The sequence below is a fragment of the Marasmius oreades genome, chromosome 1, assembly GCF_018924745.1.
Source record: "Marasmius oreades isolate 03SP1 chromosome 1, whole genome shotgun sequence".
Classification (NCBI taxonomy): Eukaryota; Fungi; Basidiomycota; class Agaricomycetes; order Agaricales; family Marasmiaceae; genus Marasmius; species Marasmius oreades.
In genome coordinates, this window is record NC_057323.1 from 5618903 (window position 1) to 5642343 (window position 23441).

General features: G+C 46.7%; 8 protein-coding genes across 8 annotated transcripts; 5 read left to right on the forward strand and 3 right to left on the reverse strand.

Moving 5' to 3' along the window:
• Nucleotides 1-873: 873 nt before the first annotated feature.
• E1B28_001987 (uncharacterized protein) lies at nucleotides 874-1935 on the forward strand (the record flags this gene model as incomplete). The annotated part of the gene is made up of 2 exons (XM_043147968.1): nucleotides 874-968; nucleotides 1033-1935. The coding sequence occupies exons 1-2, from the start codon at nucleotides 882-884 to the stop codon at nucleotides 1933-1935; spliced, it is 990 nt and encodes a 329-aa protein (XP_043016682.1). The 5' UTR covers nucleotides 874-881.
• A 470-nt stretch (nucleotides 1936-2405) lies between these two features.
• Nucleotides 2406-3126, reverse strand: E1B28_001988 (uncharacterized protein; the record flags this gene model as incomplete). The annotated part of the gene is made up of 3 exons (XM_043147969.1): nucleotides 2406-2617; nucleotides 2675-3011; nucleotides 3079-3126. 3 exons carry the CDS (start codon nucleotides 3124-3126, stop codon nucleotides 2406-2408), a joined length of 597 nt encoding a protein of 198 aa, XP_043016683.1.
• Nucleotides 3127-4956: 1830 nt separating this feature from the next.
• E1B28_001989 (uncharacterized protein) lies at nucleotides 4957-7149 on the reverse strand. Its single transcript, XM_043147970.1, has 13 exons — nucleotides 6847-7149; nucleotides 6738-6778; nucleotides 6579-6664; nucleotides 6414-6524; nucleotides 6266-6351; nucleotides 6148-6200; nucleotides 6026-6080; nucleotides 5898-5952; nucleotides 5800-5835; nucleotides 5666-5738; nucleotides 5473-5611; nucleotides 5204-5397; nucleotides 4957-5131 (listed from the first exon to the last, which is right to left on the reverse strand). Exons 1-13 carry the CDS (start codon nucleotides 6953-6955, stop codon nucleotides 5081-5083), a joined length of 1089 nt encoding a protein of 362 aa, XP_043016684.1. The 5' UTR covers nucleotides 6956-7149; the 3' UTR covers nucleotides 4957-5080.
• A 289-nt stretch (nucleotides 7150-7438) lies between these two features.
• On the forward strand, nucleotides 7439-10085 carry E1B28_001990 (uncharacterized protein). The gene is made up of 18 exons (XM_043147971.1): nucleotides 7439-7893; nucleotides 7951-8129; nucleotides 8183-8218; nucleotides 8274-8343; nucleotides 8412-8434; nucleotides 8488-8543; nucleotides 8604-8703; nucleotides 8759-8786; nucleotides 8844-8898; nucleotides 8958-9003; nucleotides 9080-9105; nucleotides 9160-9230; nucleotides 9282-9348; nucleotides 9403-9448; nucleotides 9507-9594; nucleotides 9657-9694; nucleotides 9775-9950; nucleotides 10005-10085. Exons 1-18 carry the CDS (start codon nucleotides 7566-7568, stop codon nucleotides 10045-10047), a joined length of 1476 nt encoding a protein of 491 aa, XP_043016685.1. The 5' UTR covers nucleotides 7439-7565; the 3' UTR covers nucleotides 10048-10085.
• A 2829-nt stretch (nucleotides 10086-12914) lies between these two features.
• On the reverse strand, nucleotides 12915-13845 carry E1B28_001991 (uncharacterized protein). Its single transcript, XM_043147972.1, has 5 exons — nucleotides 13697-13845; nucleotides 13517-13632; nucleotides 13375-13460; nucleotides 13305-13322; nucleotides 12915-13240 (listed from the first exon to the last, which is right to left on the reverse strand). Exons 1-5 carry the CDS (start codon nucleotides 13772-13774, stop codon nucleotides 13173-13175), a joined length of 366 nt encoding a protein of 121 aa, XP_043016686.1. The 5' UTR covers nucleotides 13775-13845; the 3' UTR covers nucleotides 12915-13172.
• A 105-nt stretch (nucleotides 13846-13950) lies between these two features.
• E1B28_001992 (uncharacterized protein) lies at nucleotides 13951-18057 on the forward strand. The gene is made up of 16 exons (XM_043147973.1): nucleotides 13951-14062; nucleotides 14136-14375; nucleotides 14432-15198; nucleotides 15261-15342; nucleotides 15396-15476; nucleotides 15532-15611; nucleotides 15667-15773; nucleotides 15832-15855; nucleotides 15913-16093; nucleotides 16145-16366; nucleotides 16420-16829; nucleotides 16898-16973; nucleotides 17040-17380; nucleotides 17449-17632; nucleotides 17701-17792; nucleotides 17844-18057. Exons 3-14 carry the CDS (start codon nucleotides 15075-15077, stop codon nucleotides 17536-17538), a joined length of 1818 nt encoding a protein of 605 aa, XP_043016687.1. The 5' UTR covers nucleotides 13951-14062; nucleotides 14136-14375; nucleotides 14432-15074; the 3' UTR covers nucleotides 17539-17632; nucleotides 17701-17792; nucleotides 17844-18057.
• On the forward strand, nucleotides 18017-19777 carry E1B28_001993 (uncharacterized protein; the record flags this gene model as incomplete). Its single annotated transcript, XM_043147974.1, has 10 exons — nucleotides 18017-18057; nucleotides 18115-18127; nucleotides 18198-18252; nucleotides 18320-18517; nucleotides 18594-18676; nucleotides 18753-18854; nucleotides 18913-18972; nucleotides 19041-19125; nucleotides 19209-19567; nucleotides 19632-19777. 10 exons carry the CDS (start codon nucleotides 18017-18019, stop codon nucleotides 19701-19703), a joined length of 1068 nt encoding a protein of 355 aa, XP_043016688.1. The 3' UTR covers nucleotides 19704-19777.
• A 918-nt stretch (nucleotides 19778-20695) lies between these two features.
• E1B28_001994 (uncharacterized protein) lies at nucleotides 20696-22496 on the forward strand. Its single transcript, XM_043147975.1, has 8 exons — nucleotides 20696-20770; nucleotides 20819-20932; nucleotides 20978-21171; nucleotides 21223-21399; nucleotides 21459-21648; nucleotides 21707-21999; nucleotides 22059-22188; nucleotides 22243-22496. Exons 6-8 carry the CDS (start codon nucleotides 21947-21949, stop codon nucleotides 22273-22275), a joined length of 216 nt encoding a protein of 71 aa, XP_043016689.1. The 5' UTR covers nucleotides 20696-20770; nucleotides 20819-20932; nucleotides 20978-21171; nucleotides 21223-21399; nucleotides 21459-21648; nucleotides 21707-21946; the 3' UTR covers nucleotides 22276-22496.
• The last annotated feature ends 945 nt before the right edge of the window (nucleotides 22497-23441 follow it).

Genomic DNA, 23441 nt, shown 5'->3' on the forward strand with positions numbered 1-23441 from the left:
TACTTCGACGACGCAGGACATTTCGTTCAGGGCTGATGGATATGGAGCCGTTTACAATGAACCCGGACCGTTGAAAGAGTAACAAACGAACAGCCTGCTTGTAGGCAGTTAGACTTCGACAACGGTTACCTTCGATATCGATCGACCCCAGTATTTAGCGAATCGACGTAACCCTGACTCCGGAAACTTTGACCCCTTACTCGGGGCTCAAACATCTAAATCTTCAAACCGTAAATGTTCAAACGTTCACGAGTTCACAAGTTCCATCAAAATCACTCCAATGCAACGTTTCCTCCAATCTCCTTACCGGCGAAAATGGCGCAGGAGTCTGCTGACGCTGTGGTAAGGTGGGGGCTCTAGTACGGACCTACATGTCGATCTCACACTGCTGTCAGTGCATGCATTCTTTTTTCGCACATATGGGCCTGCAAATGTCACTAAGGGGTTTTGGTTGAAGCATTCACCGCTATCCGACAATTCGTTGCGCCAAGAGCGTGACGAGAATAATAACGAGCGCTTTGATGTCAAATTCCCTACTCCAAAGTTCACTTGTAGCCGATTGGTGAAGTGGTACTGTAGCCGTCTCCCATGTCTTTTCCCTGTCACCAATTACTCGCAACTGATTTAATCTTTATGAGACCGTCCACGACGATTTCTCATGCCTTCCTGTCTCTTTCGGTAGGCGCCACCGTCCCTACAACGCCACATAAATCGATATCGACTAGTCGTAAGTACATAATAGCAAAGGACATACCGGGAAGTGGCAGTACAAAGCGAGACCGGATTTTGACAATTGGGGTATAACTCGCCAATCATAGCGTCGACATGCCCATGCCATGATCCGCCGTGGGTTTTGCATAAACGTTTCAGGATCCACTTACATGTATATATATGCAGCCGCTATGTCAGCCAATATACTCGATTCAACTTCTCACTCCAAGTCACAAGTCACGGCTGCGGTTTTTTCTGTGAGTCTTTCGATGTGATGTTGACCTGTGGGTTTCTTGACAGGATATAACCGCCTTGGGTTAGCTTGCAGGTCAAGCCCACGACGCTCTTTCCTGGGTCAGGTCGGACGCACCCAAACATTGTTTCGTCGCCCGTACCTTCCGTTCTTCTTTGCCCCCTTCCCACATCCTCCTTTTCTCTCACATATATATAGCGAAAGCCATATTAACCGTTATCGGAGAAGCTCCTCGACGAATGGTTCGTTCGATACTTAAAACCCAATCTCCCCAATCTTCCCCGTCTCCTCTACCTCCTCTATCCCTCTCCAAACTACGTCATCCTCGACTGTCGTCTCCTCCACCGCCTTTACCTCTCCCTTCACCCCACGTGCACTTCCCTCCCACTCCTACAATCGTCTCCTCCACCTACATCGCTCACTCCTCCTCCATCTACGACAGAGCCCCGATCGAAGTCAGCCCCAACTCCTGCGCATTACCCGAACGCGGAGGTAGAGTTCTGCATGCCGGTAGTCCACCTATCTGTGTAAAGGGAGGAAAAACTGATCATCCACGTCACGACCACGACCACGATGAGCAAAAAGGCAGTTACTTCCACCCTTTCGCTTACGAAGTCTGCGAACCAGAAGACATCCCTTCCCCTTCATCCGTCCCCCAACTTATCCAAGACTCATATTCATCCTCCTCGGAATCCGACGAGTCAACGGAATCTGATACTGGTGAATACCGTTCACCTCATTTTTCGCCTATACCCGTTTTACATGCTATCACTCCTACGGCGATGTCGTTCTTACCCCATGCGGGTCCGAAAAAGCGGTTGGGATTGGGATTGGATGGGCTCGGGAAGGCTTCGAGACCCAAGTTGAATAGGAGGAAGACGCCTGTGACTGGGTTGTACTATTCGGGGAAGGTGGCGAGTGCGAGTATAGAGGAGCCTCCGTCGTTGGATGGATGTTTAGGTGGATTTTGATCCCTCGGAGTTTACTTCCCGCACCACCATTCTCTGAAGTTGTCAAGTTTTCCCGACATTTGAATACCCAATAGTACTCGTTGAACACAACGTTGAATGTACCATCATGAACTATTACCTCGATGACCCCCCTCCGATCATCCACAACACCCTTTTTCGTTATTACGCGAAATGACTCGAACCGCCACACTCGTTTACTTCATGAATAATTGTTGTCCTTTTAGCTCCCATCACGAGTCACTCAGAGTAGCTCGTTGTATCAGAACTGATTACTGAATGTTCCATTCCGTAAATTATTTCGGTTTGATACAGAAATAATACATATGGATTGTTAGCAACCGAATAACCTCATGTGGACCTAGGTCACTGTAGAAGGCTTGCTCGTATCTGTGAAGATGATCTTCCGGCCACGGGCCGCGGGGTGAGGTTTCCTTCTTGACGATCGAAAAGATATCCAATTCACAGCTGACCTAGGTCACATCCTTCCCTTTCTCCCTTGACCGAATAGCATCAGAGTACGACTGCCAAGCTCCAAGTGCCGCCTCTGACTCGACATCTTCGATAACTTCGTCCCACTCAGATCCAGTACAGCTCGTCATCTCCCATTCTTCGTTCTCCAACTCATCTTCCAGTGCGATAACCCGTCGAACAGTTTGTAAAACTTCAAAATCCTTCGCAATGCCTGTGAAATCGGAGGTCAAGATCCCTTCCTACAAAACAAGAAGTCGATATAACACACCTTTAACCTTCATAGGCTTCGCAATATCCATCAAACAAACCGTCTCCGATACGGTCTTCATCTTCTCCTCCGACCTCTTGTTATCAAACTCGTAACTGTCATCATATTCACATTCCAACTCGTCTTCGGACCCGCCGAACACGGACAAGTCACTATCTACATGTAAAGGACAGACGAAGGAATCTCCGTTCCACCGAACTCCGTCCATACGACCAGGGTTACGACGTACGACGCCTACTTTCGTAGAAAGCGTCTTCAAGTTGGATTGTGCCTCTTTACGGACTTGTATGGCATCGACGTATCGCATGCCTGCGTCTTTAGCGGCTGCACGGAAGGCCTGGTTAGAAGAAATAAAGTTGATGTTCAGCGGGGGGTGAAGGGAGAGTGTAATTGTAAAGCCGCACCTTCTTGGCTACTTTAGGGCTGTATTGAGATACGTTTGAGCGAGTCATGGTATGGTCTTGAGTAGTAGTTTGGAGTGTGTGGTTGGGTGGTGGAGGCTAGCTAGACTGTGTGTTGGAGAAGAGTGGTCTGTGGTTTCCTTTATAAACACTCCCAGCTCAAAGGTTCCGCAAGAGAGAGAAACTACACACCTGACAAAAAGTGATCGCTATTGACTCATTTGGACTTTGTTGATTTCAAAGGGACCGTAAGAGATGCGATACTAGGTTTTGTTCGAGTCATGAATGCCATGAATGATTGCGGCTATGTTCAAGGTGTGAAAAAACAAACTGGACAAGTATATGAACCGTCAAACTTTTTGGACCTGTTACCAGGTTGTTGTTGAATGGGCGGTGCCGGGCACCGGTATACAGGCAGCTCTTGACATTCGGTGACCCCAACTCTGTCAGTGCTGCATGACATGACCATTTCCACGCCTCGAAAACTGGAGGTCATGGATGGGATGAGAGCATTGCCTCTACAGCGTATGCGGTGATGACCTTCTTCTAAAATTTGAGAAGAAATATCCAGAGCGGTTTTGGTTGAGGTCGTTGCGGGATAGAGTGTTTTAAGGGACCGCTTGACCGAAGAGCCCGAACAACCGTGGAAAGTTGTCGGTCACATGACCAGGCGGAGTTACGTCTTCCATCCGGCAGCGATGTGACAAACACGTTTTCAGAATCCACAACGCAGGATTGAAATGCCTACAGTACCTCTTTCATTGCTCAATGAAGCTTGAAGCCGCAAATTTTTCTTCCAGCCCCAATTACAACACTTTTCCTATCTCACCCGACTCATATTTCGAACAACACCCGTCTGGGGCCGATCTCTCAATTTAAGAGGAAATTCCGCTCGAAGACAAGAAGTAATCAGTCTAATGCGATTTCCAACAAAATTTAGTACAGGAAGGATGATACCCAATTGCGCTCAACACACAGTGCCTATGATTCACTCCTCTCTTCATGCTTTCCGTTAGGCTCTCAACTCTCTTTCCTCTTTCTCTCCACGAAACCGCCAGAGTCCCTCGAACCCCAATAACAACGCACTTCTCTCGTCCTCACCGTAGTGTGTTGAAAACCACCCACCTGTTGATTTCACGAATTCGTTTTATTCATTGGTATTTTGCCGTATTTCTGCTACGTTCTTCAAATTCTAACGTCGAGGTACGTTATCTAGTGTAAGGGTTTCTTTGCTCTTTTCGCAGTTGGAAGAGGTAACAGACGACCTTCGAAAACGACGAGGAGATGTTGGACTCTGTTGAATATTGAGTACCCACCTGGTACGGCAGAGGAAGTAAACGATGATTTGATTGGGTGAGAAGTTGATGTTTGTTCTATACATCTCCCCCATAGTTTCTGTGCTCACTAGACCTCAACAGATGTCGATGAGAAGTTACATGGCACACCCAAAATTCAACGAGAACAAGTTGGAAGCACTAAACATGGTGGATCTCACCCACTTTGGGAGTCTTCCCGCTGGTTCAAGCTTCCAGTGACCGGTCGTTCTATTTGTCCATCAGTTCCAACCCCCGCGTTATGGTGGGATCCATTTCAACGTATGTTTGACGTTCTCACAGAAGAATATCCCGCTCACTAACACGAAGATGGGACCAGGGCTACCGGCTTTTTGAGGCAAGAATGTCATAGTTGATTGTGGCCCCCATATCCTGAGAAGTCAGCCTTAAATAATACATATGCGGCAATGTTGAACTCAACTGAGGATCGGGGTCCAGCGAACACAGTCCTTCGTTACTTTCTCCCGCGGGACGGGGGGGCGGTGGTGCAATGAGAAGGGCCAGCCTGACTATCTGAGAATGTTTATTGTCATTTATGACGATCGTTATCCTTGCAATGAACGGTGCTGCACCCGTTATATCCATTGACGATTTTTCCTATGTTATAATGTTACAGTCGGCGACTTTCTCGTTTTCAAAAAAACAGGCATCCGTATCTCCTCCTCACACACTCAATACAAATGCTTTCCAAACTCGTCAAGCGCAGGTCTTCCGTATGTTGGCTAAAGAAAAAGGTCATAACCATCCTCAGCTTCCATGTTCATGTATCATACCATATGTCAGATTTCACTCACATGACTTTCCGGCTTGTTATCCAAAATCTTCTCAATCTTCTTTATGATCTCCGGAGTTAGTTTAGGTATGACTTTAAGAGCTTTGAGGTTTTCTAGAAGCTGCTCTGGTTTCGTAGCACCGAGAATGACAGTAGATGTATTGGGATTTTTAGCGACCCATGCGAGGGCTAGGTTCCCCGGAGTTGTATCCAGTTCTAAAGAGGAAATATATACATATTAATCGCCATAACTCCAGAAACGCGTGGAAAGGGGCAAGTCTAGCTACGTACCTTCCTTTGCCAACTTGGTCAACTCCTTAACTTTCCGGATTTTCTCTTGTCCTTCTGGGGACTGAAGAGCTTTAATTGTTGAAGAGAAAAAGTCCTTTTCGACATCGAAACGCGATCCCTTGGGTATACCGTCGTTGTACTGGGATGAAACGAGGGTTAGTATTCCTTCTTCCACAATTCAGTTCGTACCTACCTTGCCGGTGAGTAAGCCACTCGCGAGCGGGGAGAAAACCGTGTTGCCGAGGTGGTACTTTTTATAGATCGGGCTAGAATCTCGAGGGTGAGGGATTCTGAGATGGAGAGATACAATAGAATACCATAGCTCACGCATATTCTTTCTCGGCACGGTCACGATGGAACATACTATTTTCCAACGGTCGGGGGTCATGATCAGTACGTCGTATGGTAGCAAGTTTTGGACATACTGATGCTGGCATTGTTCGGAGACAGGTCCTACAAGCCCCAACTTGTTCGCAACGTCTGAGAAAAGAAAAGAAAAAGCAGTTATCGTTAGCAGGGGTTGAAGTATGCGAGTAGTGTCAGCAACACCTACGGTAAGCCTCCTCGAGCTGCTGAGCCGTCCATTCCGAAGTTCCCCAATAGAATGCCTGGATAGGGTGGAGGCCGATTGAATATGCATTGGAGGGGCATGGAGATTTGGAAGAGTGCCCTTACCCAGCCTTTATCGATTACGTAGTTGAATGCACGAACAATTTCTTCCATCGGAACTGATCAAGGAACATGACAGTAAGATATTGAAAAAAAAAAAGATAGAGAAGTATACGGGGCGTACCGTTCACGTCGCATCGGTGAGCAAAGATAACATCAACATACTCAACTTGGAGGCGTGCAAGAGACTCTTGAGTGCCTTCGATGATACTCGATCACAGATTCAGAATCAGCCCCCACACCCCGATAGAAGGCAAATTTGACAAACTCACTGTTTCCGAGACAGCCCGCCAGCATTCGGTCCTGCTCGAACACCCCAGAACAGTTTAGTTGTAATGACAAGGTCAGTACGTCGGAGGCCTAATTCTTTGAAGACACGACCGCTGAGTGTGTGGTCAATCTCAAGGATCGGCGAGAAGATTCGGTTTTACACGTACAGTTCCTTCTCACATTCACCCTTGTTATACGCCTCTGCCGTATCAAACATGTTGATTCCATTCTCGAATGCAGTCTTTATGATTTCCTATTTGCGCCCGAAATGAAAAATCAACGTCAATTTGGGCTTGAACGCGAGAGGCTGTAAAGAAAGAACCCGCCTTGCATGGGTCCCCCACCACACTTTGCCCGAGTGTAAGCCCTGGTTATCGGATTTCATCGATTAGTCTCCTGATTTTTATTTTGATCATGGAAGGCGCGTCAACTTACATCCTCCGTAAGAGAATAGAGGTACTCGCAGACCGCTAGGTCCAAGGCGCCTGAATGGCATGCCTTTCGAGTCGTATTCTAGCTTGATCTCAGATTCGGGTTGGACCATGTTTCGAGATTGTGGGTGTATAAAGGAAAGAATTTTTTGGGGAGAATTGTACGTCGTGAGTCAGCTTTTATACCAATCGTGCCTGATCTTGTCGTAGTCTGATATCATTCCACATGCTCCCTAGCATGAGTAAGCGCGTCAATGATTTCGCAAACGACGGGAAGGAAAGACCAATATAGGTAGGAGTGGATAACATCCACAGTTCGTGGGATAGAAAGCAAGCGTAACTTGATATGGGAATAGGGTTAGATATGATAAGATAACCGGCTCGAGCTCAGCCGCGGCGGCACACCAGGTCGGACATGGTACCTCAACGACGAATGGATGGTGTTACAAGCTAGGTAGCTGCAGTACTCAGGAATATGTTACGCTACTTGCTGTAGCAATCGAGTGAAAATGCGAAAAAAAAACGAGCAGGGTCAAAGCAGGGTAACAGGGCTTAAGCGCTTAAGCGCTTACCGTTACGCTTTCTATTTTTGACCAGTTTGATTTGTCGTTCCCTGATGTCCGCCCACGAGGTTAGCGACGACGGTTCATCGACATCTTCTCCCGGGACCCGACGACCTGTGACCAATTCGCCACTGATCTCTCGGTTTTCCTTCGTTCCACCATGTCCACTCAAACGCAAGTCCGTATTGTCCCCCACAATCCATCCACCGCGTCAAGCAAGGAAATCGAATCTGCTTTCCCTGGAGACAGTCTTTCCAAAGTCGGCACTGCGCGTGTCTTCTGGGGACCACCGACCATTACCGCTGTTTCGACCTTGGGAGACAAGTTTGATAACAAAAAGGGAGACGAGAGAAGGGAAATCATTAGGAAGGCTGTTGGAAGCGCTGTGAAGGCCGTTAAAGTCAATTTGGAGGGTTTAAATACGAAAGAAAATATTAAGAAGGTTATCCAAGTGGAGGTCGATGATGCACTTGATCCTCATGCTGCTGGTGAGTTTCTCTTTCATTCTGACGAAAACACGACAGACAGCTGATAGTATCTTATAGCTGTTGCGGCTCATTTGGCGGCATTCGAATTCACTCTCAAAACTAACCCAGTTCCGTCTCGCTTCAATCCCAATTTGAAGCAACCAATTCCGGAGAAATTCCAGTTCAGACCAATCAAACCCTCCAGAGAATGGGAGCGGGGAGTTACTTACGCGTATTCTCAGAATCTTGCCAGAACGGTGTGTGTTCGTAGTTACACTTGTGAGAAATCACCTAACATAAACGGGTTTAGCTTGCAGAACTCCCGGCCAACATGATGACACCGACCGTGAGTGTTTTTGGTTTGAAAGAGGAAAACCACCATTGAGTATGGGCCAAAATAGATATTCTGTGAACGCGTCAAGAAAGAATTCGAGGGCGTCGCAAATGTGGAAATTATCGTTAGAGATGAGAGTGCGTTACCAGTCACTTCGTCCTCCTTTGATTCGTTCTTATAATTTCTATTTTCTATATCTTAATAGAATGGGCCGAATTAAAAGGAATGGTACCTGCCAACAATATCAAGGAGGTCTGAAATCTCTCTGAATCCGAATGCAGAACACATTCCTCTCGGTCACACATGGAACATCTGAACCTGCCAAACTACTCGAGATGTAAAGTTTTAGTTTTACCCTTCCGAATCCACTTCTCGATACTGACAACTTCAATACCAGACATTACAAAGGCGCAGAATCAAAAGATGAGAAACCTGTTGCACTTGTGGGTAAAGGAATCACCTTCGACTCTGGTGGAATTTCTTTGAAACCTGGTGAAGTACGCTTCCTGCCATGTGTCCTATTCCCCGTGTTGACGTTCAACAACTTCGCAGGGCATGAAACTCATGCGAGGGGATATGGGTGCGACACTTCCCTTTTGATTCGTTTTCTTCAATTCACCTTGCTAACATCCTCCAGGTGGTGCTGGCGCGGTCATCTCCGCTACCTTGGCCATTGCTAAACTCAAACTACCGTGAGCTCGGGACTTTCCTCGCAGTCCGTTCTTCTTACTCATCCGAATCTTTGCTACAGCGTTAATCTCGTTACTGTAACACCCCTTACGGAGAACATGCCCGGCGTGAGTTCGAACTATGTCTTTGTTTTTCGGGATTACGAGATTGACAGTTTGGTACGGTATCGTTTTGCTTGGCCAGCCCGCTGCTACGAAGCCTGGTGATATGTGAGTAGAGTTGTGCTCATGCTCGTTGGATTCTATGCTTACGAATATGTACAGCGTTTACGCCATGAATGGCAAGACCGTTGAAGTCGACAACACTGATGCCGAGGGCCGTCTGGTTCTTTCCGGTTAGCGTTGGCTTGGTCGTCGGTACCTCTTGTGCCCATCCTTTTCTGTAGATGCTATCTATTACACCGGTACTGAATACAAGCCTCATACGCTGATTGATGTGGCAACATTAACTGGGTATGGGCATTCTCTCTTGTGCCTTATTCGATTGTACTGATTATCTGTCTTTAGTGCAATGGTGGTCGCGGTGGGAGAGCATTACTCTGGGGTTTTCTCCGTACGTTCCTTCGTGTCTTGTTAACATAAACTAACAAACACATCCTGCACGCTTTTAGTCTTCGGATGAACTTTGGCAAAAATTACACGAAGCTGGGGCATATGAGTACGATAGGTTTTGGCGTATGCCTCTTGACGAAGATTATGGTACGCTTTCTTTTTTTCCACTTCGAAACACAGACCTCCAAAATCCCGCTCTCGCAATCTAGGCCCCCAAATATACTCTTCCAACGTTGACCTCTGCAATGTATGTTTACACTCCCCTCACCTGTAACCGAATAGTCCCACCCCCCCCCCCCTCTAACGTGAAGTTTATTGGTTTACCAGAACGGTGGAAGACCAGCTGGTAGTTGTACCGCCGCTTTATTCCTCAAGAACTTCGTTCCTGGTCTCGAAGCCGATGAGCCTACGATTGAATGGGCTCATATTGATATTGCTGGAGCTAAGGGAGTGATAAGGCCGAGGGCGTATATGGAAGTGGGAATGTCAGGAGCACCTGTTAGGTAAGTTCCTTTTTTTTTTCGAGCGTTCTGTTGGGATGACGAATTCCTTGGTAGAGGTTTAATTGAGTATGTTAGGAGGCTTTCGGGTACTGCTTAGGCATACAGTATATCCGAATCCAAGCATAGTATCACTCCATGGGCCAGAGAGGCCGACTGAATTGAATTGTACTCGACTGAGTAAATCCGGTGTTCCCGTAAGTCAATTGAAGTGATTCAAGTGAAGCCAAGTGCCGTTTTGAGCCGCGATACGGTTTATATTTATACCGATCCAGCTGTTCCCCTCCCGAATCTGATGGTTGAAGACAACAATCGAGCCAACTCCGACTGCCAACGCGGAGGGAAAGTCTAAAAGATATCATATCGTCCTCCTGTACGTGTGTGTCTCCTCGATCGTTTATCTTCCATTTTCGTTCACTGAGCATTCGTTATTGGCAATTGCAGGACTTGATCAATGTCCTGCTTATTTTCGTCCGTCAGGGTACCTTTCGTCGGTTTTACGAGGTTGAAAAAAAAAACATCACCACCTACCTCAGGCTTCAGCTTTGGATACGAATGCCGAACGTTGAACCATGTGGTCTCGACTGGGATTCACCTTGTATCCACACCTCGCATCCATGGAGTCGTAGCTTGAGCAGCCTGAGGGTGTCAAGCTGAGCTTCCGGAAGTGGTGCTGCTGCCTTTGGTTCAAGTTAAAGGTGGCAGAACGACTCACTCCGCTCAGCGTTACCGCGGCGCCCAGATTAGTAGCGAAAGGTTGACGTTCGGCTGCCGTTAGTCCAGTCTCGAACTCCCTGATGTTCGGGTATTTACAGAGAGCGAATTTTGACCACCGTAGTTAGTCGACGCAAGTGATCAGTCGGTAACCGTAAAGTGCTCCCGGAGCACTACAGTAGTACTTGCTGAAGATCATTGCGACCGTTGTTGAAATTTGGTCCCACGAAGCAGAAATTTGGTAACGACCCGATGTGGTTCAAATTATGAGGTTTCTGTCAGGTTGCGCCTAAATCCTATTGAAGACATGATTACTGTGATCAATTCAGCATCGGGGAGGAGATTCGGTTCACACGTACTGTTCCTTCTCCACAACGCTTCTGCGGTATCGACCATATTGATTCCAGTCTCGCCGAATATTAATGCAGTCCCGATGATTTCCCGTTGCACCAATCACTTAATATGGAAGTCGCGGTAAGATCCTCCGTAAGAAAATACGGGTATACTCGCAGACCGCTAGCTCCAAGGGCGCCTGAACAGCATGCCTTTGAAGTCGTATTGCCCCTCGATTCCAGATTCTGGTTGGACCATGAATCGAGCTTGCGGGTGTAAAAAGGACAGAATTCGGAGGAAAAGTGGATCTGACGCTTTTTATAAGTATAAAGTCGTGCCTGATAAATCAATTCCGTCAAACTCCGCAAGCTCTCAAGCCCAGTGAAAATCGACAATATTATCGGCCTTTGTCTACAATTGTCGGGTAAATTTTAGCGGCAATAGTTAGGATACCTCTGACAATGGTGGAAAACGGTAGCTCGACCTTGTCCCGCCTATTGCTCACAAATTGTGCATCACACCGGGTAAAAATCACATCATTAATTTGTCTATTCCCCGCTATTCTTGGTGATTTTAGGTGAAAACATCCAGTCAATATCTGGGATAGGTCTAACAATGGTGGAAAATGGTAGTTCAAGCATAATCCTAGCTATTGCCTTGATTAACATGAAATCATGTCATTGAATAACTATACGAGTAAAATACATGCATAATTAATTTAATTCACTAATCGTACGATATTGCTGCTGCCAACTGTCGCCCCCAATACTTTCTTGTACCCGCCCCCTCCAACCTATGCCCTAAATAAACTGCCCATCCTGCTCACGAATCACCCAAACTAGAACGAAGTCCGCTGCATTCAGAGGGGTTGAGTTTGCATTTAGTACTGTGCATGTATGGTTCTGATCAGCATAAATTAGTAACAGAGATACAACGATACCTACAGTCAGAAATCACAGATTGACAACTCAAAACATGGTAACCTGGTGGGTATGAAGGGATATCAGAACAAGAAATATGTGTAAGGCAAGGCTACACACCTGTTCAGCAACTAAGGCGACAACATGAGCCTGGACTTGAGACAAAGGGCGAAAGTTGAGCGTGATGGTGGTGGTATGAAGAAGAGTCGCGTTGCATGTTCAGGAGGTTTTAAGTTAGAATGTTTGAAAATTCCCACGTGGCAGAACAGCATGCTGAGCTCCAAATTCACTAAGTTCACATTTTTTACACTTGTTCATGTGGGCGGCTACAAACTCGGTGAAAAGAATAGACAAGAATAGGCAAGAGCAGCTCAGTGAGGGCATTGTGGTTTTGTTGTAGGGAGGGTTGGTTGATTTCACACGTTCATGCGCCCATCCATTGAGTTCATTCATGCATGCTGTCATAAATGTTGTTCATTTGCCGAGTGTTCTCATTGCTATTAACTGCTATTTACTGAATGATTTACACAGTTCTTGTTGGGCGCAATCTGGTGCAAAGCACTAGCTACAAATCGTTGCAGTGCCATAATCTTGTTATGAGAATAGGTTAGAAAGGTTGAGTATATTGTCTCAGGTGCGATAATTCTATGTCACATGCTATGAGAATATGACAAAGACAATATGACTTTCAGGTGGGGATTTCCCCCAGGAAATTAGTCAGCAATTTAATCTACTCTAATTCAAAAGGAAAGAGTGAAAAAAGTACAGCTATACATTAACAAGCCCTTGGCAAGTCCGGCCACTGGCCAGAAGCAGAACATACTTAAATGCGGTGAAGTCAGGTGTATGCCATGTGGGCGGCTACTGTATAGGCGGCCGCTTCACATATTTCACCAATGTTGCACCGTGTTCAGCGCGGATGCCTCAAAGTCAAGGTCAACTTGGTGTCAACATTGGTTAGCCGGTTATGGATATATATGGGTGAGGAACAGAGTATTTTGGGCGCATTATGGAGCACTAGTTGCAAATAATTCATCTGCCATAATACATGGTACCGAATAGGTGTGAATTCCCCAGAATATTGTCGATTTTCACTGGGTCTCAAGATCCGGAGTCCCGATTCTTAATGCGATTATAAACCTTACTCTAATTGTACAGATAAGAGTACATCTGACTTCAGTTACAGCTTAACAGTCGACAACCTAAGTGAAACCCGAAACCCGCCTCAGTTTATCTTGAGGGTGCCCGAATTCGAAGCTCACGCTTTGGGGTTGATCAGTTTGATGAGCTCGCCCTGTTTCTGCAAAGCTTGAATCTTGTCGTTGCCTAAGAAAAGATTGTGATGATTAACGACCATGCAAAAAGTGCTTTCGATAACGAAATCGCGTACCACCGACGTGCTTCTTGTCTGTAGAAACATTAGCACTGTGTCCGAGATAGAACGATGAGCAGTCACGCACTAATGAAAACGTTTGGAACGCTCCTCTGGCCTGTTTTATCAGCCAAGTAACTCTGAAGGTCGTCACCTCCTTCAGTCTCGTCTAACCTTTTCCCACATGTCAACATGGCATCCAGTTCGAACCGTTATCATTTCAAACTCACTCAACAATCTTAATCTGAGTATCGGGATATTTTTCTTTGAAGAGGGCTTTGGCGGCCTTGCAATAAGGACACCAACTCTTGGAGAAGAAAGCGATGGTGTTGTCGTTGATGGTGCTCTATAACAGTTGATGAGGACAGGGAGCAAAAAAACAACAACAGCGTAGTGAATTATAAACTCACTTCGGCGAGATCTTTGACAGCCATTAGTCTAAGTTGATAGTGGGTTGTGTATGATGATGAAGCGGATGAAGACTGCATAACCTCCTCTGGAGTCGGGTCCTTTAAATAGGGACGGGCGTCCGCGGCCTCCACCCCAAGCTCGGATGGGATCGATAAGCAAAAGATTGTAGAACGTGACGTTATTAGTCCGGTTGTTGTCGTGTGAAGATATCTCTAAATCGAGACTGACTTCCGCGTCAGTTGGCTTTGGCTCTTTTCTGGTTCCTGCGGCATACTCATTTCTTCATCGACGCAACTTTTAAGTTGGACTCCTTGGTGGCCATTGGTTTCGTTTGGATCATATTCGATGCTGTCTGTCGGACCTTGGTGAGATGCTACATTGTGACCTTTCGCGGTTTAGAAATTTCTGACTCAGCTGAAAATGACCTTCGTGTATCAGTTGACTGATACCAATGTCGTACATTACAGGATTATACAAGTAATACTCAACCTCGAACGCGCTTTATATTCGGCTGTATGTAATCACAACAATGTGCGATTCCGGTTGGTTCAAAAAACAGTTTGGGGACGAGATGTGTCGATATAGTTGGCGGGTCGTTCTAAGTCTAGCGTTCATGGTCAATGCGGGTCACTGAGGCCGAGGGCTGTTGGAGCTTGTACGCTATTCCACGCCAACTCCGTACGTCTGGACCTCTCCTTTCCAACTTTGTAACGTTTGATTACTCTCTTCCACAGGTTTCATGTCATGGTAATGATGTCGTATCATCTCCGAAACGCCTCGGCCAAACACAGCTACGTCGGCTAAGATTTAGAAATGCAATGCAGATTTAGAGGACCCCTCCAAAGTCTAGAACGGATGGTCCTTTTCGAACTCTGGTAGCATCTGTGTCGGCTTAACCCGCCCTAGACACCCTTGAGCGGTTCAGAAAAGCTTTTGGTTTAGAAAAGGCCACGGAAAGTCCTCCACTGCGACCTGAACCGCGCTCTGCCTTCCGATGCCGATTATTGCCGTACCGAACTGGAACCATGTGGAGGGAGACATCCAGTCTCCCTCAGCCCTGAATCAGCACTCATATGGCTTTCCCACTCGCTACATCCCAAACGACGACGACGACGACGATGATAGGACGCAATTCTCGAAATCAAAGTGGCTGTTACGCGGAGTTCAACGTCCTCTGCCTGCAAAATTGGAAGTCTTATATAGGAGGTGAAGAGGAATGGTTTGGAGAAGCGCCATCTTACGTATGCGCTGTGGTGTCCTCGACTGATACGGGAAAGCCGATTCATTTTATTCATTATTGTCTCCTCCCACGACCCGCCGAGTCCGATATAAAGCGAATTGAGGGTGGAGGGTGAGAAGGGAGCTGACGTTGTGAACATGCCCTCGACCGCTCGTAAGACGTGGTTTTCCCTTGCTTTTCTCGCCGCGTCGAGTTTGGGGGCATTTTTCGAGGATATCTCGGTCGTTCCTCAAGGCAGCTATGATTTCATAGTCATTGGAGGTGAGCTTCAATTACACTCAAATTTTCCGCCCTAACTGAATTGTAATTCCATGTATTTTTAGGAGGTACAGCGGGTTTAGTAGTCGCGAATAGGCTCAGCGAAAATCCAAAAGTTTCAGTTCTCGTTATTGAAGCCGGTGTTTCGTGAGTCCATTCCGTGCTATGCAATATTTCTCCCGTTTTGAACGTTCCCGCAGAAATAAGGATGTATTGAATCTCGAAGTACCATTCTTTTGCACCCGCGCGGCTCCTAGAACCGCATACGACTGGAATTATACGTATGGCCCTCGCAATTCTGACGTAGCTTCTGTGCAAGTCTGATATTTTTGCCAGAACCGTACCCCAAGAACAGCTCAGTGGCAGGTCACTCGACTACAATCGTGGATACACATTGGGAGGGAGTAGCAGCATCAGTGTGTTTTTCCATGAGCCCACCCTCTGACTGATGAACTGACACACTCTGGGTAGATTACATGGCTTATACCCGTGGCTCCTCAGAAGAATACGATCGCATAGCCCAAATTACCGGAGATGTGGGCTGGTCGTGGAAGAGCCTTCAACCATTCATTCTCCGCGTACGAAATCCTCTCCACTCGTTTCTAGTTTTCCCGTCTGACTCTGCGTTACTCGAAGAACGAAATCGTCACCCCACCAGCCGTATGTTAGCAATTCCCGTTTGTGACACGAAGTAACACTCAATGCACCCTCACCTAGGACCACCATAACACTGAAGGCCAATACAATCCCGCGGTACATGGTCATGATGGAGTGAATTCAGACAGTCTTCCGGGTTTCCCAACGCCGATTGATGAGCGGTTTATGCGAGGTGCCCAAGAGCTTTCAAATGAATTCCCATACAATGAAGATTATAACAGCGGCAACCACCTCGGTCTAGGTATGCTGTCCTTCAAAGAACACTCTTCTCGCTCCTGACGGTCTCGCACAGGGTGGGCAATAGCTACTATTCGTGATGGAGCACGAAGTAGCTCAGCTACCTCCTACCTCGGACCGAAGTACGCTGCACGACCGAATCTCCATGTCGTTGTGAATTCTCGGGTAACTCGAGTTCTTTCCTCGAGCGAGCAGCCTATCGGAAACGATAATGAGGGAAAAGCACCCACCAAGGTCGTCTCTATGGATACGGTAGAGGTTGCGAATTCGCCTGATGGTCAGTTTTCAGAAGCGTTTTGTCCCATATGTCGGTTTTGCTAAAAAAACCAGGTCCGAGAAAACGGATAACAGCCAAAAAAGAGATCATCCTTTCCGCTGGTTCTATTGGGTCTCCCCAGATTCTGATGAACTCCGGAATAGGGAATTCAACGGCTTTGGCGAAACTCGGTATCAGGACTATCCTAGACAACCCTTCAGTTGGTCAGAACCTCACGGATCATCCGGTCCTCGGCAATACTTGGTTCGTTAACACGACAGAAACATGGGAGACACTCGTCCGCAACGAGAGTTACGCTGAGGAGGCGCTGCAACTATGGAAGACGCGACGCCAGGGTCCGCTTGTCAACACAATAACGACACAACTGGGTTGGCTTCGTATTCCTGACGACTCGCTTGCATTCAGGAACCACTCGGATCCTGCAGCAGGTCCGAATACTGCTCATTACGAGTTTGTTTTTGCTGTAGGTTCTACAATTTGTCTGCTGACAGGTCAATCGCGCTCAATCTCAGTTGTCGTTTCCTTCCGTAGAATGGCCTGAGAGGCACACCACCGCCTGAGGGTAACTTCCTTACAATCTCTACTGTCGTCGTGTCACCCGTCTCTCGTGAGTTTTTCCATTACGTGGAGCCACGCGTGTGATTTTTTTCTGACTTGATAAACATCATCAAAGGGGGTTCCATTCAGTTGCGTTCTAACGACCCCTTCGATGCTCCTCTCATCAACCCGAATTTCTTTGGTTCCGAGTTCGACATGATTGTCATGAAAGAGGCAATTCAAGCTGCTCGTCGTTTCGCTGCTGCCAAGGCATGGGAGGGTTACATTCTCAAGCCTTTCTTCAATTCTACAACGGATGCAGAGATCGAGAGTATGATACGTGATACTGCCCGTTCGATCTACCATCCTGCAGGGACAGCCGCTATGACTGCTAAGAATGCTGGTTATGGGGTGGTAAATCCTGACCTGAGGGTCAAAGGGATATCTGGCCTTCGTGTCATTGACGCCTCAGTCTTTGTGAGTTTTTTCTTCTTCGAGCTCTGTGTTCAATTTCCTTCTCGTTGCTAACATTCGTTTTATTACAGCCCTTTATACCCGCTGCTCATACGCAGGTCCCTGTTTATATCATAGCTGAAAGAGCGGCTGATTTGATAAAGAGTTCATGGAATCTCTGAGAAGCAGGGAACTCTGTAAAGCTTTTCAATTCCTTTGTCCCTCTTGTTACGTTTTATGTTGAGTCTGGTTAGCCGACCTTCCCGCGATGTTGTCGTGAGTTCGAGGAAAAAGTTGATATGTATTCGCGGTACCGGGGCTAATCGTCCCATGCTTTACCCAAGAACCTTTGGCTACGATGCGCGTACACTGCAGGGCCACTACAGGAATTCAGTCCATGTGTTTGATTTTGATTTTGTCGAATAACGTGGAAGAAGTAGGTTGACCTTTACCTTCAAATTATTCACGCAGGACTGACCCATCCTAGGAAGTTCTCCATTCAAAATCATAATTGAGTATCGGGTCTCCATGCAATAGCCCACGTAATCTGAGCCATCAACAAGTTCGAGCTTTAAATAATACCGGGTAGGAACGAGGGTCCGCGCACACCACCACCCACTGCTTGTTCCTGCAGCGGTGCATATCACCTTCTTTTTCTAAATGTCCCCCGTTGCTGGAATACCTTCAGATGTTCGAAACATGTAAGTGAAACCGTGATTGATATTTATGGATTGAACTAATCGCCATTTTTCCACTAGTTCGGGTCCCTTAGTACGATCTCATTAGTGCCGGTTCGCGTCACTTGCGATCTGATCTTCAACAATTTTTTTTCGCCTGTTAGATCATCACGTTCATGCTAGGCTCGATTTTATATGGTGTACAGGTACTTCAAGTTTGTGAGTCCACAAGTTAAACTAGTTCATATTCAGACTTTCGCCCGGTTGACGCTCAGGTGTTTTCTAGATATCTATTACTTGTCATTTCCCAAGGACCGAAAGATCATTAAAAGCCTCGTATACATTGTATTCCTTCTGGATACGACGCAATCAGCCATATTCTTTCGTGATGCCTTCACAATTTTCGGGGCTGGGTTCGGGGATATGGCAGCACTGAGGGCTGCGCATCTTTCGGGTATTAGCGTACCCATTCTGACTGGATCAAGTGAGTCTCTTTGCAGTAAATCCTTCCTTATAAAACTTGACTCAGCGATTCCGTTTCTCTTCCTTTCTGTCGACAGTCAGTCTCATTGTGCAATGTTTCTATTGCTACCAGATCCAAGTCATCTCTCGCTCTTGGATTCTCACCCTTGTCATCATTTCGGTGGGTAGTTGCCACTGACCGTAGTATGTTCAGTATTGTTGATTGACGTTCACCTCCTTCGTTGTTCAATTTAAAGATCGCAATAACACAATTCGTGAGCGCTATTATCGAAGGCGTATCCATTTTTGAGATCAACAACTCCGCCATTCTTCAACAACGAACCCTCGTTCCGTGCACGGTATGGTCTTCCTTCCCTAGGCCCTCTATTAAGCTCATTAACGCCCCAACGTTCCAAGATATGGCTTGTCGGAAGTGCCCTTTGTGACACGATCATTGCTGTAGCGATGACCGCCTACGTGAGTCCTTTTCCCTCTGTTACAACAAGTAACGGTTGCTCACATAGGACGCACCTTTAAATCTACAGCTCTTCAAAGCCAGCTCAGGCTTCAGAGGAAACGCCATGATAACGCGTCTCGTTCGCCTGATCATAGAGACGGGGACTCTTACAGGTACGTACCCGGCAATTTTGGCCCGTCCTTAGTACGGCTATGTTTACCATCAACGATCCTTACGGGCCCCTACAAAAACCCAGCTTCCGTCGCCATCATCGATGCAGTCCTCTTCATTTCCGTTCAAAAATACCCATTCCATATGATCCCTTCCCGCTGTTTAGCAAAACTCTACTCCAATACTCTTATGGTCATTCTCAACAGTCGTACAACTCGAGGAAGTCGAGACACTGCGTCAAAGTTCAACCACGTCTTTACTAGCGGTTGGGGTCAGAGTGTGGATATTCGATTTGCGCATAGTGGTTCTAGTACGAATGGAGGAACACAACGCACGATAAGTTCCCAGGGAGGAGCAGGGGAACCATCTCGGTCAAGCGCTCCGAGAACCCAACTGGAATCACTTCCGAAGCTTCTCGTTCCGCTAGGAAATTTGAACTTGAACGTAAGGATATCTTGATCTACTACCATTACTCTTTTATTCATCTGCGTTTTTGTCCCCCTCGAAGGTCGAAAACCAGGAAGAGTCGCCGAGAGATGATGTTGAGCTGTCAAAAAAAGTTCGCCGTGACTCATTGTAGAGCTCTGAAGCAATGTGTAGGACTCGCGTGACGTCGTGTTTTCGGTATCACACCAAGATCAAGGCTATTCGCTGGACTTGTATCATCATGTAACATGTAACAACACTGAAACATTCGTAGGCAATGGTTGGGAGTGGGCACTGGTACTGGACGCTCACACTGCCCTCAGACTGTGGCGTAAACGTCTTGAAGGAGTGCTGGCGATGGCTGAAGCGCTCGTCCAAGCTGTGAAAGTATCTATCTTTCCGACTCTTTGGAAGATCCACCAGAGCGACACTGGCTATGGAGTAAACCGCACGCCACCGTAGTGGGCCGCGGCCGCCTCGGAAGACGACCACAAGATCTTCCTCAGCCTGGTTCCTGGATTCAATAAGAATCTAGAGTTCTTTTTGTGGAACGTATTGTGACATTTAAACTCTTTCGGAATCTTCGTTTAATTCAGTCTTATTCAGACGACAAAGACGTCTTCCCGTACCCGCTGTTTAACGTTCAACGTTCAACGTTCATGTGCCAGGAATTCAGAATAGTGAAATAAGTGAGTCGGGTGAATCCAGTTTCCAAATTAAAGATCAGTACTGCTCCGCATGTTCGCTTTGCACGGCTGCTGCAGATTCAACGTCGACCCACAGATAATCGTGGATGTGAATAGGGTTTCAAAAGTTCATTGATCATCAATGGAATGGATCTGTTACAGTTCGGCTTACTTAGCAGGCGACGAAGAAAAAGATTGGTACGAATCATGATTATCATTCACTCGCACTGCGGGTAGAGTCAATATCGGACTGATCTGTATACGTATGTTATTAGCAGAGCGACCTGAGGCAGACCTAAAAGACACGTAATTTTTGGCAAAGCAGGAGTTCAGGATCCTGCCAAAGCGGTACATACTGCGCTCTGACTCGCCATTGATAAGATGGACAGGACGATTTACTCAAGCTCACACGGTGATCATTTCGGCTCGATCAGCTGACATGCTGCGGCGAGGACGCCGGACCAAGGGCAGTGAAGTTGTTCTTCCTCGACCACCGCCACTGCGCGCCCTGCAGGTCGCTACTGGCCTATCGATCGTAAGCCTTTCATTCCACTGCAATTAGTACTTGCTGAATATTTGTCAGGTCTAGGATCTTATTGAACCATGGCGAACCAGTGCCAACCTTAATTTCAACGCACATTGCCCAAACTGTTGGCCACGTACGCATCCAGAACGCTCAAAACTGTGCACGGAAGATGTATGTATTATCAGACTCCGCAAAAGCGAACTAATTGGTTTTGAGCGTCGGTTACTGCTGTGTCTCGACTCTTGCCCTGGAATCGAGACACAAAGCGATTTTCTGAAATCCATGCCCAATCGATATTACTACTTACAGGTCAATGCTTGAACTTCCTATTTAGGCACCACCCGCGACGAGTCAAAAAATTCGGTTGACTCGGTTACTCGGACTTGCTTGCATCTACAAATTCGCAATAGGTAAGTTTTCTCTGTTACCTAGTAAGTGTAATTGATAGAAATGGACTTTAGGGATCGAATCTCTGGACGTAAAAGGTCATCAGCTTTGTTGGCGACTGATCATCAGAACTCCAGCTCTGCCTAGGAACGGAGACTGGAGGGTAACTCGGACCGCCTCGACAGTGCATGTAAATCCGCAACCATCATTGTGAGCCTAGTAAGTAATTAATTGACCCTTGTTCCTTCATCGTATGTGATTCAGTCGTTGATGATTTTGTGGCAATCCACTGACTCTGCAAACTATGCAGTTGGGTACCGGGTACTGGTTCCTCTCCGTACGCAAGTTTCGAGACTCCTTACAACCTTCACTCGTGTGCAGTAGCAAAATACTGAGGTCTTTCACTCACGTCGGGCCGGTAGGTAACCTTGGGATTGGTAACACAGGCGTGGTGTTCATCCCTATACACCCGCCATCACAAAGTTGCCAGAAATAGCCAAGTAAGGAAATTTCATCTTGAAGTTCCGAGTCTGTTTGAGGCTTACTTGTATGCGGTAGCACCTCCATCTTCCGAGTCTGATGTAAATGTCATTGGTACCGGTGATGACAACATCTCTCTTTTACCTAGAATTTGATAGCTACAAGCGTTGTAGTACCACAGCCATGACTCCTCGTCACAGCAATTGTTCAACCATGTCTCCCGGTCTCGTTAGATGGGAGTTATACTGGATATAAAAAGCTAGAGGACGGCAGTCTGGTCATTACCCACCAACACAATCACCCTCCAACACCCAAACTATGAAATTCTTACTCTGTTTGCTCAGCACCATTGTCATTCTTTCTTCCTCGAGGTGAGTGACTGGTCGCATCTTCTACATCTGGCTAAATAGCAACCATCTCTTTCCCCTAGTCTCGTTGCGACCTGTCTACCTACTGGATCATCGATGCCTACGCTCGGCTCCGACGCCGGAACTAATGGTGACGCTGCAACTGAAAGAGACAGATCATTGGGTGTGCGATGCAATGGGGACCCGTTCGGGGTAGGTCATCCTCTTGGAAGGCCAGCTTCAAACACTGAGATTGATGACTTTTAGGACTGCTGCGGCGATTCGGGTGCTGGCTGTTAGTTTTATTCACGGGCGCTTGCCGACGTGTGCATGCGGCATAATCGATTAGTACACTCGACCTTGACAGTTAATATGAAGTTTGGGGGAATTTCCGACAATTGGCGGCGGGGACGCTATCTGTAGCCAGTACGTTCGTTAGACTTATTTCTGAGATTCTTTATTTGTAGTTACAGTGTATAGCTGCCACCTTATCATTATAAAATAATAGGTTATTTATTCTATCATCGATTTCTATGTGATCATCTATGGAGATCGATGGCCGCCAAATGATTAGTTTTTTAATGACTGCCCGGCACCCAGTATGCATCTTGAAGTCTTCCCGGAATATTCTCGGTCACATAGCTGTGATGTACAGTGCTTTAATAGATTAATAAGATGTCCGAGAATGTCTAAGTTCCAGAGGGACTCAAGAGAGTGGCTAAAAGGAATCTATACTATAGAAGGTAATATAAGCATTCTGAATAAGGGAAATGAATCAGAAGACTTACACCTCAGTGGTGGTTTGACACTGAGGTGTGAGTGTACATGTTTAGTAATTATATAGGTAGATGGATATTAATTACATGTGGAGTTTTGACATACATCAGGAAAAAGGGGTATGGCATCCAGGGGCATGAAGGCGCGTTGCGGGCGTGAAGGCGCCCACACGCTGTCAACGCCTCGATGCTGCTGAGGTGCGTGTACGAAAGGTAGGCCTTCCACCAACATTGCCACGTGCGTTGGGGTCGCGTCGGGTCAGCGTTACCGAGCGTAGAGAATCCCTACGAGTTACCTATGAGTTACGTTCAGTAGCGTTGAGATAGACATGTAGTGATAAGATGACTCAAGTTGAACTCAGGTTGGCTTCCGATGCATCAGGGTATATCCATTAGCTCAACTCCTCCCTGATGTTCCTTACTGTACCCTCAACTCACCTCAAAACCACCTCAGATAAACCCTGCAGCGCATACACTGTTGGACAATATTGCACATATGGGTGACTGATCATTGATTATTATTAATGTCTATCCAACATGGTATTTTTCAATGGTAAATGCCGTGTATAACTCGAGTCCATAGTAAAGCTTAGAAAGAGTATTGCCTGCATGTAACCTGTGAAAACTGAATGATTGAGACGAACGTAGACGTAGAGAATGGGAGATACCTTAAGAGGCAGGTGCTTCTTC

Coding starts and splice junctions, on each gene's coding strand:
- E1B28_001989 (XM_043147970.1), bottom strand. CDS start 6,955: ATGGTCCAACCCGAATCTGAGATCAAGCTAGAATACGACTCGAAAGGC. Junction 5,739..5,799: donor CGTGCCGAGAAAGAATATGC/GTGAGCTATGGT, acceptor TCGAGATTCTAG/CCCGATCTATAAAAAGTACC. Junction 5,612..5,665: donor GTGGCTTACTCACCGGCAAG/GTAGGTACGAAC, acceptor GTTTCATCCCAG/TACAACGACGGTATACCCAA.
- E1B28_001990 (XM_043147971.1), top strand. CDS start 7,566: ATGTCCACTCAAACGCAAGTCCGTATTGTCCCCCACAATCCATCCACC. Junction 8,435..8,487: donor GGGCCGAATTAAAAGGAATG/GTACCTGCCAAC, acceptor ATCCGAATGCAG/AACACATTCCTCTCGGTCAC. Junction 9,231..9,281: donor GGGCCGTCTGGTTCTTTCCG/GTTAGCGTTGGC, acceptor CCTTTTCTGTAG/ATGCTATCTATTACACCGGT.
- E1B28_001991 (XM_043147972.1), bottom strand. CDS start 13,774: ATGCAGTCTTCATCCGCTTCATCATCATACACAACCCACTATCAACTT. Junction 13,633..13,696: donor CTGTCAAAGATCTCGCCGAA/GTGAGTTTATAA, acceptor CAACTGTTATAG/AGCACCATCAACGACAACAC. Junction 13,461..13,516: donor ACTCAGATTAAGATTGTTGA/GTGAGTTTGAAA, acceptor ATGTGGGAAAAG/GTTAGACGAGACTGAAGGAG.
- E1B28_001992 (XM_043147973.1), top strand. CDS start 15,075: ATGCCCTCGACCGCTCGTAAGACGTGGTTTTCCCTTGCTTTTCTCGCC. Junction 15,199..15,260: donor TGATTTCATAGTCATTGGAG/GTGAGCTTCAAT, acceptor ATGTATTTTTAG/GAGGTACAGCGGGTTTAGTA. Junction 15,612..15,666: donor GGGAGGGAGTAGCAGCATCA/GTGTGTTTTTCC, acceptor CACTCTGGGTAG/ATTACATGGCTTATACCCGT.
- E1B28_001994 (XM_043147975.1), top strand. CDS start 21,947: ATGAAATTCTTACTCTGTTTGCTCAGCACCATTGTCATTCTTTCTTCC. Junction 22,000..22,058: donor GTCATTCTTTCTTCCTCGAG/GTGAGTGACTGG, acceptor TCTTTCCCCTAG/TCTCGTTGCGACCTGTCTAC. Junction 22,189..22,242: donor GCAATGGGGACCCGTTCGGG/GTAGGTCATCCT, acceptor GATGACTTTTAG/GACTGCTGCGGCGATTCGGG.